The sequence below is a fragment of the Nicotiana tabacum genome, chromosome 9, assembly GCF_000715075.1.
Source record: "Nicotiana tabacum cultivar K326 chromosome 9, ASM71507v2, whole genome shotgun sequence".
Taxonomy (NCBI): Eukaryota; Viridiplantae; Streptophyta; class Magnoliopsida; order Solanales; family Solanaceae; genus Nicotiana; species Nicotiana tabacum.
Window position 1 is genome coordinate 102,090,860 of NC_134088.1, and position 13,465 is coordinate 102,104,324.

General features: G+C 37.9%; 1 protein-coding gene across 1 annotated transcript; it reads left to right on the forward strand.

Moving 5' to 3' along the window:
• The first annotated feature begins 11,173 nt into the window (after positions 1-11,173).
• Positions 11,174-13,157, forward strand: LOC107818275 (uncharacterized). The gene is made up of 3 exons (XM_075221230.1): positions 11,174-11,234; positions 11,403-11,746; positions 11,838-13,157. The coding sequence occupies exons 1-3, from the start codon at positions 11,174-11,176 to the stop codon at positions 13,155-13,157; spliced, it is 1,725 nt and encodes a 574-aa protein (XP_075077331.1).
• Positions 13,158-13,465: the final 308 nt, after the last annotated feature.

Consider the following 13,465-nt stretch of genomic DNA (forward strand, 5'->3'; position numbering starts at 1 on the left):
TCTTTCTTTGACTTGAGTTGGTTGCATCCCCACCTTCTCCACTCCTTGTAGTCACGTCCATGGCATGTCCCGTGTTGTTCCCACCCTTTGGGTTCATCACCGTGTCACTTGGTAGTGACCCCTTAGGGCGAGTGTTCAAAGCTTTCGAGATTTGCCCCAATTGGATTTCCAAATTGTGGATTGAAGTGTTGTGAGAGGCTAGTTGAGCATCGGAGTCGGCATTCTTCTCCAACATTTGCTTAAACATGTTCTCAATTTGCCCTGTCTCATTGTTAGAAGAGCTAGGACCATAGGAAGGATAAGGAGGCAAGTTGTTTGGTTGTTGAAACATCGGGGGCCTTTGAAAGCCCGACCCTCGATTCCTTTGATTATTGTTCCATCCCCTTGGTTATTTCCTCACCAATATCCTTGACAATTGCCACCCCAATTGCTTTGGTTGTTTTGACCATTTCAATTTCCGTGATTGTTTTGATTGTTCCAGTTACCTTGGTTGTTTTGATTGCTCCAATTCCCTTGATTACCTTGAGATCACCATTGTTGTTGATTCGGTCCTTGAGAGTTGTTTGTTTGCCCTTGCTAGTTGTTCACATATTGTACTTCCTTCTCTTGTTCATTGTAAGATTCATCTTGGTCAAACCCACTATCTTCTTGCACATATTGTTCCGCACGGTTTTGCATTTGTTGACCCTTTTGCCTTCTCTTGTTTACCATCATATTGACACCTTCCATTGCATTTACTTTCTTAGGACCTTGAACTTGTTGAAGTTGAGCTTTGGCCAATTGATTCATTATAGTGGTCAACTCGGCAATTACTTGCCCATGATCATGCAATTCTTTATATAGGTGAATCACATTTGGATCACCTTGAGGAACATTTGCTCTACTTTGCCATGCCGATGAAGTATCCACCATTTCATCTAAGATTTCACAAGCTTCGGTATATGGTGTTGTCATGAAATTTCCACCGGCAAGTTGGTTGACCACGCATTGATTGGTAGTATTGATCCCCCTATAAAAAGTTTGTTGAATCATAGCCTCCGTTATGTCATTGTTCGGGCACTCTTTCACCATAGTTTGGTACCTCTCCCATATCTCATGCAAAGGCTCATTGGGTTCTTGTTTGAATGCTAGAATCAATCTCTAAGAGTAGACATATTCCCGGGAGAAAAGAACTTGGCAATGAATTTCTCCGCCAATTCATCCCATGTATGGATGGAATGGTTTGGCAATCTTTCTAACCAATCCAAGGCTTTCCCCGTAGTGAGAAAGGAAATAGCCTAAACCTTAAAGAATCCTCAGAGACGTTTCTCTGTTTACTCCCTCAGCAAGTATCCACAAATCCTTTCAAGTGTTTGTACGTATTTTGATCCGGAGCCCCGGTGAAGAATCCCCGTTGCTCTAGCAATGTGAGCATAGCATTTGTGATTTGAAAGTTGCCTACCCTAATGCGGGGCAGTACTATGGCACTTGCATACCCTTCATTCGACAACACTCGATGTGGAGCCGCTCTTGGTGGATTTGGGGGTGGAATGGGAACGTTGTCTTGAGGCAGTCGGCCTCGCCTATTTGCTTGAGGTTCAAGAGGAACCTCTTCAACTTAGTCATCTTCCACGTCTACATCCCCCAAAGGCATGTTTTCGAGAGGATCATTGTTGTTGAGAGCCATTGTTTTACCTACAATTGTTTCACTAAAAATATTAGTAACACGGAAGGAAAAGAAGACAATTCACATACAAAGCCAAATATATAGCTAAATCCATTTTTTATGCTCCCCGGCAATGACGTCAAAAATTGGTCTTGCCCAAATCACACCTCAGTTTGGGGTTGTGAAGCAGTCGATTGCAGTAATAGTACCCAACAAGGAGTCGGGATCGAATCCACAGGGAGCGTAGATGGGATTAGGTATATATTCGGAATAAGCACGTAAAGTATCTAAGATGCACTTCCACAAACTATGTTTTGATTCTACTCCTAAAATAACGCTAAGGTTTGCAATTCTCAAATGTAAAACTAGAGAATAATATTTTTGGTGTTGTTTTTCAAGTATGTAAAAGACCTAAGGTTGTGACTTCCACCTAGGTGTTTGCCTAACGGGTTGTGGGCTTTAAAGTGGGTTTTGTTGGTCGGGGTATATCATAGCAATCAACACACAATTACCCACTCAATACCTCTCGGTAAGAGAGTAGTTTTGCCCAATTTGGCTTTCTCAAGTCCAAATGGGTAATGCATAAAATAGTTGATAGATGCTCAAGTCGGGTTTTACTATCTCTAGATTCAACCCTTTAATTGGGACTATCAATTTCTTGAGTTCATCCTAACTTCTCGTAAGCCAAGTTTTCCTAGACTAAGTCTCTCTTTCTCAAGTAGAGACTAAGTCAAATAGGCTTGAATAAATGTTAGCAACCATTAATTCTACAATTATAGCAAGAACTATGCTAAATATTACACACCCAATCATAAACAAGCCCTAAATCAAACACCCATTAGGTACCCACACTAGGGTTGGGCCACAACCCTAGCTAGAAATTTAGCTACTCATATTGGGTAAAGAAGAAAAGATGATTAAACTCATATTTAATAATAAATAGATGAAAATCCAATATAAAATCGACAAGCTATGATAAAGTTTCCTGAAACGGTAAAGCAAAACGGCTACCAACTTTTAGATATTCAAAACTTGACCTAATTTCGTGAAAGTAGTCTATTTATACAAAGCTGGAATTTTCGGATAAAATTGCCCTTTAGGAGGTTCTGCGGCCATACTTTTCTTCAGCTCTTGACAGGAGTGAATTCTGTGGACGCACAATTCTAGATTGCGCCCGCATCTCTTGAGTTCGCACATTTGATTTCTGCGGCCGCACAATTATAATACGGTCCGCAGTTCTTGTTGGGCTTGAATTTGACACTCTCTGAACTTTGACTTTTACGGCCGTACAATTATTGTGCGGTCCGCACTTTACACTGAAGCTTTGTTGAATTTTCTTCTTGTTCTGCGGCCGCAGACAAAATTCTGCTGTCCGCACTTTAGCCTTTTTGCTTGATTTTTGTCCTGGTTCAAAATCACTCCTTCTTGAGTTGAATTTCATAACTTTGGCTCATTTTCCAATACTCCTGCAAGTAAGCATATTTCATCAGTTTTCGGGAATACCTTTAAGCATTTTTGAACTACAACGAAAGTCAAAAGGTGCAAATAAGTAGTCAAAATTCTCAGTTATCAACAACTCATTCGCCGACATCCACAAATCACCTCTTACGGGGAAGCAAGTTATCACCATTCAGTGACGATTGCTCCTCATTATCCTCGTTTACTAGATGATGCAAAGGGGAAGCTGAAATTCATATTGTAGGTGTAGTCGACAACCGAGCAGACCTCACAAGGGCAGAAGGAACGAAAGCAGCCTTCCTCTTGCGAAATGCCGGAGCAGGAGCCTTCGGCCTTCTCGAAGATCCCCGGGCTGAAAAAGAAAAACTAGAAGACTATCACTTCCTGTACAAAACCGTAACGAACAAGTGACCATGAAGTCAAAATGGTATAGACAAAATATAATAATTATATATGCAAATAAATACATATAGACGAACTCACCGGTCACGGAAGGCGTAGGCCGAATTTCTTGATAAAGGTTGGCCAATCACGAATCCCCAATGTGTGAGGCTCATGAATGTTCCCGACCAAGGGAGGGGGCGAAATCTCAGCTACAAGAAGAAAGGACAGAATGTCAGATTACGATTAAAACGGGCAAAACAAATGCTTGGCAAAAAGACATTTACGGGCGTAATTCCAAGCCTCAAGGAATCCGCTCGCGTTGACCACCACGTCCTCGGTCTTAACAAAGAAGTAGTTGAGCCAAAACTGGCGATTTGCCTTATCATCCATCTTCACCACCAGACTTTTACTTCCTCAGTGGCGGAGGTGCAGTATCGTTCCCATATAGAAAATAGGGGTGAAGAGATGCATCAGGTGGCGAAGCGAGACCCCATGGCCAACCAACTCCGCATATTTTGTCAACATACGGATAAGCTTATAGATGTAAGGGGAGAGTTGGGCCGGGAAAAGGCCATAGTAACAGCAAAATTCCTCCGCCAATGGGAGAAGGGGAAGGGAATAGCCGACATAGAACGGATACGTATAGAATGCGCAATATCCTGGGCGATGTATCTGTACCACATCGTGCCCCGCTGGACCCAGATCGATATGAGCAGGAATTTTGAACCTTGCCCTAAGCTCAACGAGATTGACCTTGTTCATCACTGACTCCAAGGCCTAAAGATCGTCTTCAGGCAACTTCAAAAACTCGGATCTAGCCTTTTCACTGCGAGGGATTATTTCCTCCACCGTGGAAAATTTCTCGTCTTCAAGACCAATAGAAATATCATCGCCGTGAGGAGGCATGCACACCGCCAAAGGGGTAGGGTTGGTCTCCATGCCAGAACTAGAGGGTGCGTTAACCATATTCTTAAGGGAAGATGTTCTAAGCACAGAAGGGTTGAAAGCAATAGAAATCACTAGAATCGAGGGAGTGGATACGCAATGACGAAGTAAAAAGGAGACAAGGGTTCAATATAGAGAATTAAGAAGGAGACGCATGGATTAAATATCAAGAGTATGCAAAACAAACACAAATAGCCTCAGGTCCTTATTTATAAGATTTCAAGAATCAGGACCGAGAAATCAAGCCAGCATTACCCAGCGCAGGTATCGAAACGGAAGAGGCGCGAGAAATGACGCAAAGCATCGGTAAAATGCGTCACAGTGACGTATGATGTCATGACGTCATTCCAAAATAACGCGACCCCAAAGGTTGCGGCTCATGAAAGTTCATGTTTCTACCTCGTCTGAAGTGCCACTACCTGACTTGCTCGCCCAATTTTGTCAACCACGATAAACAGAGTCCGCTCATCAAGGCCGTTTGGGCTCAGCCTTAATAAGCGGAGGGACTAACTTTATGAGCCAAAGAGTCAGTCAAGGTCGACCAGAAGGCAGAAAAATTCATGGCCAAGGTGCCAATCACGGACGACGTCAAACATTGCGTAAAGGACAATAACGGCTAATTTTCAGAGTAGGATATTAGAGAGAATATTCTAGTGAATATTTCCTACATATGTGCTATTAGGGTTTATTAGGAATATGTGTTGAATTTATAAGGAAAAAGAAAAAGGAAGAAGGGTAGATAATATTCAGGATATAAGAACACTTTTGAGAAGAAGATTCTCTCTCTCTTACAAAAATACAAAGATTACCTTTTGATAAAGATTCTTGCTCATATTACTCCCCACCTTTTCACGAGATCCGAGGATTGTTCATACGAATCTTGGACCTTTCGGTCCCTCATCATTGTCAGGAGAAATATTCGTCCAATCCATCCATTATTGGGGTGAATCATTCTCCTTATTTACTTAATTGTCATTTATTGTCATTTATTGTTAGTTACATCTCCATTAATGTTCATGCTTTAAGAGTATTTTGCACTTATTATCATCAATCATTCACGGTATCTGTCCCTATCTCCTGCACATTTTTAAGATTAGCCTCTAGAGTTGTTATGCTTAACTAGATTTAACCCATTATTACCTAAATTTAATAGTTTAACCGGAAGTTACATTTTTTGGTCAAACAATACTGTTTTAAACTTGGACCCTAAAAAAAAAAGAGATAATATACTCTGCAACATAGCCTCCGCAACAAAGTCTTGATAAATCATTGGCCTGGCATATGATATTAAATTGGAAACTCTTATTTTGTTGTGCTGCTACTCAATGGCAATGTATGAAAGCCCCATTCATTTAGCGCATACTCAATTTTGTGGTGCTTTATCATAACTTACATTACATCGTTTGAGTTGTTCTGTCAAAGACTTAGAAGTACTGAAACCAATCGTTTTTACCAGCTGCCTCTTGCTTACAGCAAAGCATATATTTTAAAATTGTTTCCTACGTCTGTATAAAAAATAGTTTTCCTTAGTGTTATTCGCTTGAACTTATAAATAAAAAAAGATTGTTTGCAAAAAAATGTAAATAGTATGGATCAGATGCTACATTCCATTAGCTTTATCAATAGCTATAACCAAAGTGTAGTTTTGTTTATTTGCACCACACTGAAGATTTTGGTTGAAGGATAGCGTTGAATCCTAGTGGTGTATGTTGGAATGGAGGGTAGAACTAATCACACATTCTATGATACACTTCATATCATAATGAATAGTGATGAGATAACGGGAGTAAGAATTAATAGCTTGTTATATGATGATGTAATTCATGTAACAGAATATACAAAGCAGATAAAACTACAGTAAATACTATTGGATAGGTTTCTTTAACTTGGTACCACAAAACTACATTCTCTATATAACTAAATCTGTAAAGGATAGGATAAGCTGGCTAGATTCTTTATTCTTTTTTCTGCATAATACTACAATTGCAATTAACACATGGATCTACCAATGAGGGAGATTTGTAGTACTATCAATACAGAAAGAGGGAAAAAAGAAGAAAGAAATGGCAATTTTCATGTTCTAACATTATATCTTTGTTCTCTATTTTGGTTGGAGTTATCTATAAAAAATGGCAATTTTCATGTTCTAACTTTATATCTTTGTTCTTTATTTTGGTTGGAGTTATCAATTATTGATGCTATTTTCCCCAGTTCATTCTCAAATCATGCATTTGGTTTTGACAGTAGGCTAATGTCTTTTCACATTATCAAAATATTTGATCAGATTTAGTTCATCTAATTAAGTTTCTCTCTTAAATTGATCAATGTATGTTATTGGTCGTCCTATAGTTTCGTGGTAAGAAAGCATATATTCACCTCAAGAAAATATTTGTAATGACCCGACCGGTCGTTTTGAGCTCTAGCGCATTGTTCGACGGTTTGAGGCCTTGAGTAGTTTCACTTCAGGTATTATAACCTGTATGTGTGGTCAGAATTGAATTTCGGGAAGTTCAGAGTTGATTTGGAAAGATAATTTTAATTTCGGAAGCTTTAAGTTGGAAAAATTAACTAAGGTTTGACTTTTGAGTAAACGACCTCAGAATCGAGATTTGAAGTTCCAATAGATTCGTATGATGATTTCGGACTTGGGCGTATATTCGGGTTGAGTATCGGATCACCCGATAGCATTTCGGCATCAATTGGCGAAAGTTGAAAATTTGGACGATTGTTGGGAAGTTTGACCGGGAGTAGACTTTTTGATATCGGGGTCAGATTCTGATTCTGGAAGTTAGATGTAGGTTCATAATGTCAATTAGGACTTGTGTGCAAAATATAAGGTCAATCGGACTTGATTTGATAAGTTTCAGCGTCAGATGTAGAAGTATGAAGTTTTAAAGTTCATTAGGATCGAATCGATGCACGATTCATTTTTTAGCATTGTTTGATGTGATTTAAAGGCTCGACTAAGTTTGTATGATATTTTAGGACTGGTTTGTACATTTAGTCCAGGCCCCGGGGGCCTCGGGTGGTTTCCAGATGGTTAACGGATCAATTTGGAGTTGTGTAAATAGCTGAAGTGCACCAGCTTTGGTGTAATCACACCTGCACAAGATTGACCGAGCTCACAGAAGAGAGCATTTGGGCGGAGAAGCGGACCTTGAGAAGGTGGTCTGTGGTCGCAGATGCGACGCGAAGACTGTAGAAGCGGAGTTGCTTATGCGGAGGAAGGAGCGCGGAAGCGGAAAGGCCTAGGAGGCCTGTTGATCGCAGAAGCGGACATGGTCCGTGGGAGCGCGTGCATAGAAGCGCTCCTTGGCCGCAGAAGCGGAAGCGCATATGCGTATTTTGTATTGATTTTGTTACAAGGCACTCATCTTTCTCCTCAAAGGCATTTGGACTTATACTCTTTTGATCTTAGCATATATATGATTTAGGACATTTGGAATATTGTTTTCCATAAAATTGTTGTAGATTAGAGTTGAAGATTTGATGAATCATGAATTTGCACTTTCATAGTTGAGAAAGGGAGTGTGTGATGATAGTGTTTTGGCAGTGCCATTGGTTGTGGCACTTATTGATGGTATGAGAAAGTAAATAGTTTGACTGAACAAAAGGTTAAAGAGTCGGGATTTTATCTCATCTTCTCTCATTTTAGAACCCTAGACTCGGTAGGAAGCGATTTAGAGAGGGGACTTTCATCTACAATCATTGGGTAAGTGATTCTAATCATTTGTCAATTATATTTCATGATTATATATTAGATTTAACATCAAATTTATGAGATTCAAAGAAGAAATTTGAGGATTTTTGTCACAGTTTTGAAAACTAAAAATTTGGGTTTTGAGAGTCGATCTGGACTCAGATTTGAAAACCAAACACATATATGGTCTCGTGGGGGGCTATGGATAGTCAGAATCTACACTTGGACCTAGGTTTTGACCGCGTGGGCTCGGAGTATACTTTTGGGGAATTGTGTGAAGATCATAGATTTATCTATCATAATTGGTTTCCCTTGAATTGTTTGATAATATTAAGTTATTTTTTTGTTAGATTTGAGACGCGTGGAGGAGAATTTTAGAGGAAAATCTATTTTCGAGGGTTGATTTGGTCTAGTTGAGATAAGTATCTTGTATAACTTTATGTGGGGGAACTACCCCTTAGGATTTGGGTTGATTGTATTATTTGTATTATGTGAAAGACGTGTACACGAGGTGACAAGTGTGTACACGGGCTATATGTGGTATTTTGACTGGTTTAGACTTTTAGACTTCTTCCATGCATTTAATTGAATTTGTCATAACATGTTATATCTTTCATTGTTTAATTTACTCTCACATGCTCTATTTAACGTTGTTAGCACTTGTTCTATCTTTTATTGTTCTGTTTGCTCCTACATGCCTTAGTTGAAGTTATTACCTATCTTATTGTCTTGTTAGCTCTCTTATTTTTGAATTACTCTTACATGAAATTGTTATTTCGTGGGAATATCTTCTTGTTGGGTTATTGATGTTGAAGTTGTAAAAGCTATTATCATATTGAGGTTGAAGTTGTTGACCGTTGAGATATCTTTCCTTGTTGGGTATTTCTCAATTCATGTTGTTATTATTGAGATTCTTATTCACATTGTGGTTGAGTTGTGTGCTATATGTACGGTAACATTGGTATTATTGATTTTGACAAGTTGTGGCATATGAACACATGTGATGCGAGTTATATTGTGTTGTGTTATTGATGCACATGCGGCGGTATAAAGATATGGGTTAATGTGCATGTGGCGACATAAGGTATGCGTGTTGCTAGTAAGGAAATTGCTTGAAGCCACACGGCGATATTAAGGGGCTAAAGCGCGTGTAGCTATTTCGGGAAAATACTTTCAAAAATATCTAAATGTTGGCTCATGCAGCGATATAAGGAAAGATTGTGACTGGGATTGTGAAATATGAATATGAGGCGCAGGGGCGGATCAACATGGAGTCAACAGAGTTCATATGAACCCACTTCGTCAAAAAATAATACTGTGTATGTGGGTATATTTTTTCTGTCTTCGAAAACATAATGGTATAAAACTTATTTTGAACCCACTTTAAACAAGTAAATCGCCTAGCCTGCTGGTAAAGAGGGTTCAAATGTGTTCAAATTTTCCACATGGTCCTGAGTTCGAAACCAGTTAGTTGCATATGTTCTCTATTTTTGAGTTTTTTAATATATGTCTCTTTTCTCATAAAAACGACGTCATTTATGTCTTTTTAAAATATCCCCCAATTCTCCAAATCAGAAAACGATCGGAATCTCTAATCCCAAGCCTTTCAGTGCCTCTCTCTCTCTCTCTCTCTCTCTCTCTCTCTCTCTCTCAATTTCAAAGAGAATCGCTTCCATAGTCACCACACACCTCCTCTGTTAGCCCCTGCCGAGAAGGTCATCTCCCTCAAAGATAAAGGGCTTTATTTTGGTATCTAACTAAAAGTTCAGATGATCAATAACAATAAGAACCGAATCTAGTTTTCCAATTTTTAGTATTTATTCCTCTTTTGTATAAAGATTTAATCCCAATAAATTTCATTCACCTCTATCTCTATGTGCTTTCTTCTCTTTGTTGTAGTTCAATTTAAAAGAATATTGTTTCATAGTCGTCTCCTCCAGTAGCCATAAGCCACTGCCGCTTCTCGAATCTCGTTGGGTCGCCTCTCTCCGTCTCTCGCCGTCAGCCCGTCAATTGTCACTATCATGTTTCTCACTTGCTTATATTGTAGATTTTTATAATTTATGCTTTGGAAAAAAATTCAGATTGTTTTAATGGGTTTTGGCTGAGAAACTCAATTTTAATTTGAGATATACCGTGTTAAATATTTTTTTAATATAATTTTAAATCTTAATGGAAAATGGAGAAATATGAGAAATTGAGAGCAATAAACTTGGTTATATTGAGAAGTTAAGCACCTTTTCTCTTTAGTTATGAAAAATCTCAGATTGTTGTTGTTGGTTTTGAGTGAGAAATTCTTTTTCAGTTTGAATATACGTATACGTACACATGATATTTTTTGGGGGTGTGTGTACTTTTGATATGGTCATATGGAATGAAAATCAATAATGTTTCCTTGATGCAGTCAAGGACATTTTCCTTGGCTCGTTGTTGAATCAACAAATTTTCCTTTATAAAATAATATATAGCATGCAATAGTATTTTCTACGACTGAAGTTCCAAAATCTAGGAAGATCACCTTTGCTGTTATCCATGAATGAAAGTTTCATTGCAATAGTTCTAGAGTGATCGTTACTTGGGTTGTCTTCTACCATGTTATTTGTTCTAGTTTAAATTTAAGGTTAAACATATACAAAATTATTCTTCTAATTCTAATTCTAATTTGGTAATCTAGTTTGTGTTAGAATGAATAGATCTTACCCTCCAGTATCTTCCAAGTTGCCACAACTAAGTTTATCATCTCCAATTGCTACTCCCATGGGACAAAATTTGAACCAATTAGAAGAGCAACCTCAATCCTCTAAAAAACAGACAAGGAATAGATCTTGATTCTTTACTGGCTGATCCAAAGGAGAGAATACCCATTAGAGATTATCATCCAAATGAGCGTGATGAGATTAGAAGAGAATATCTCCGAAGAGGTCCTTACCAACCCCGATATCATAAGTTTCCTCAAAGAGATTTTTCGGGCTTAAAGCGTCGTTTCAATCCTAAATGGTTTGATGAATATCGTAATTGGTTGGAGTACAGTGTGATAGAAGATGCAGCTTATTGTTTGTGTTGTTACTTGTTCCAAAAAGAAGAGATTCGATATTCATGTTGGTAAGTCGAGCAATATTCATAATCATGTAAAAAGGAAATGTGAAGATCTATTAAAACAAAAATAGTCAATTCAAACTTCATTTGATAGGCAATCCAGTCAAACCAAGCTCGAATACAAAATGCGCTTGAAGGCTTCAATTGAGGTTGTAAGACTCTAATTGAATCAAGGATTGGCATTCCATGGACATCGTGAAGATGAATTATCATTAAACAAGGGTAACTTTCTTGAGATTCTTTCATGGTATGCAGAGAGGTGCGATAAAATCCGTGATCTTATGTTGAAAAAGGCTCCAACGAATGATCAGTTGACCTCTCATAAAATTCAAAAAGACATTATCATTGCATGTAAAATTGAAACAGTTAAAGCAATTATGGAGGATCTAAATGGAGACTTTTTTGCATTGCTAGTTGATGAATCATGTGATGTATCACACAAAGAGCAATTAGCTATTGTCTTGCGATATGTTAATAGATATGGATCTGTGGTGGAGCATTTTATTGGGATCATTCATGTTCGTAATACTAGTGCTTTTATGTTTAAAGGAAGCAATTGTTGATTACCTTGCTCAACATTCTTTGAGTTTATCTTATGTGCGTGGACAGTGCTATGATGGAGCAAGCAGCATGCAAGGGGATTTACGTGGCCTTAAAACTTTGATTCAACAAGAAAGTAAATCTGCTTATTCCATTAATTATTTTGTACGCCAAATTCAATTGACTCTTGTTGCGGTATCCAAAAAGTATCTTGAAGTGGGAGAACTTGTATTATTGGTTTTTAATGTATTGAATATAATGGGAGGTTCTTTTAAATGTATGGATGATTTTCGAGAATCTCAAGCAGAAAAAGTTCAAGAGGCATTAGAGATGGGTGAACTTGAAACTGGTAGGGGTTTGAATCAAGAACTTGGTCTTGCCAGAGCTGCCGATACTCGTTGGGGTTCGCACTACAAATCTTTTAAGAACTTTATTTCTATGTTTGGCTCAATTATTGATGTTCTTGATACTATCGTTGTTGATGCCCGAACTTTAGAAGAAAGAGCTAAGGCAAAGAGATATCTTAGCACTTGTCAAACATTTGAGGTTGCTTTCATGTTGTACCTAATGAGAGATGCTTTGGGAATCACAAATGAGCTTAATACATCCTTACAAAAAAGGGAGCAAGATATTGCAAATGCTATTCTACTTGTTAAAGTTGCAAAGAAACGGTTGCAAAAGCTAAGAGAGGAAGAATGTGATTCACTTATTGATAAGGTGTGTGCATTTTGTGTCAAATATAATATTTTGATACCAAACTTTGATGACTTCTATGTTAACTCTGGAAGATCTCGACATAAAGTTGCTGATTATACTATTTTACATCACTATCGTGCTGATATAATTTTTAAGATTATTGATTGGCAAGTTCAAGAACTCAATGCTCATTTTAATGAGGTGACAACGAACTTGCTTGTTGGAGTAGCTTGCTTAAATCCAGTTGATTCATTTTCCAGTTTTGACATAAACAAGATATTGATGATGGCTGAATTGTATCCTAACGATTTTGATGAGAATATAATGGTTACGCTCAAGAATCAACTTGAAACTTATATTGTTGATATTCGTGATGTTGATGAAAGATTCTTAAATCTACAAGGACTTGTTGATCTTTCTGAAATACTAGTTAAGACAAAGAAGCATTTGAATTATCCATTTGTGTTTCGCCTTGTGAAATTTGCTTTGCTTCTACCAGTTGCCACTGCTACAGTTGAAAGAACTTTCTCGGCGATGAAGTTGATCAAGAATGAATTGCGAAATCGAATGGATGACGTATTCATGAGCGGTTGTTTGATACCTTATGTAGAAAGAAAAATATTTAATACCATTTCTGATGAGACTATTATGAATACGTTTCAGGAAATGAAAACTCGTAGAGGACAGTTGTAATAATATATTTTATTAATATATACTCCCTCCGTTTTAATTTATGTGAACCTATTTCCTTTTTAGTCTGTGCCAAAAAGAATGACCTCTTTCCTTATTTGGAAACAATTTACCTTTATGCAATGATTTATAGCCACACAAAATATATGTGCCTCATTTTACACCACAAGTTCAAAAGTCTTCTCTCTTTTCTTAAACTTCGTGCCCAGTCAAATGAGTTCACATATATTGAAACGGATGGAGTAGTTTTTGTTGACCTCTTTGTATATTTGCTTCTTTGTATTTTGAACCCGCTTGATAAAAATCCTTGG

What these genes read in the sequence shown, in the direction of transcription:
- LOC107818275 (XM_075221230.1), top strand. Translation starts at nt 11,174, where the DNA reads ATGCAGCTTATTGTTTGTGTTGTTACTTGTTCCAAAAAGAAGAGATTC. An exon ending in GAGATTCGATATTCATGTTG is followed by an intron (nt 11,235 to 11,402) that starts GTAAGTCGAGCA and finishes AATTGAATCAAG; the next exon opens with GATTGGCATTCCATGGACAT. An exon ending in ATTTTATTGGGATCATTCAT is followed by an intron (nt 11,747 to 11,837) that starts GTTCGTAATACT and finishes GTGCGTGGACAG; the next exon opens with TGCTATGATGGAGCAAGCAG.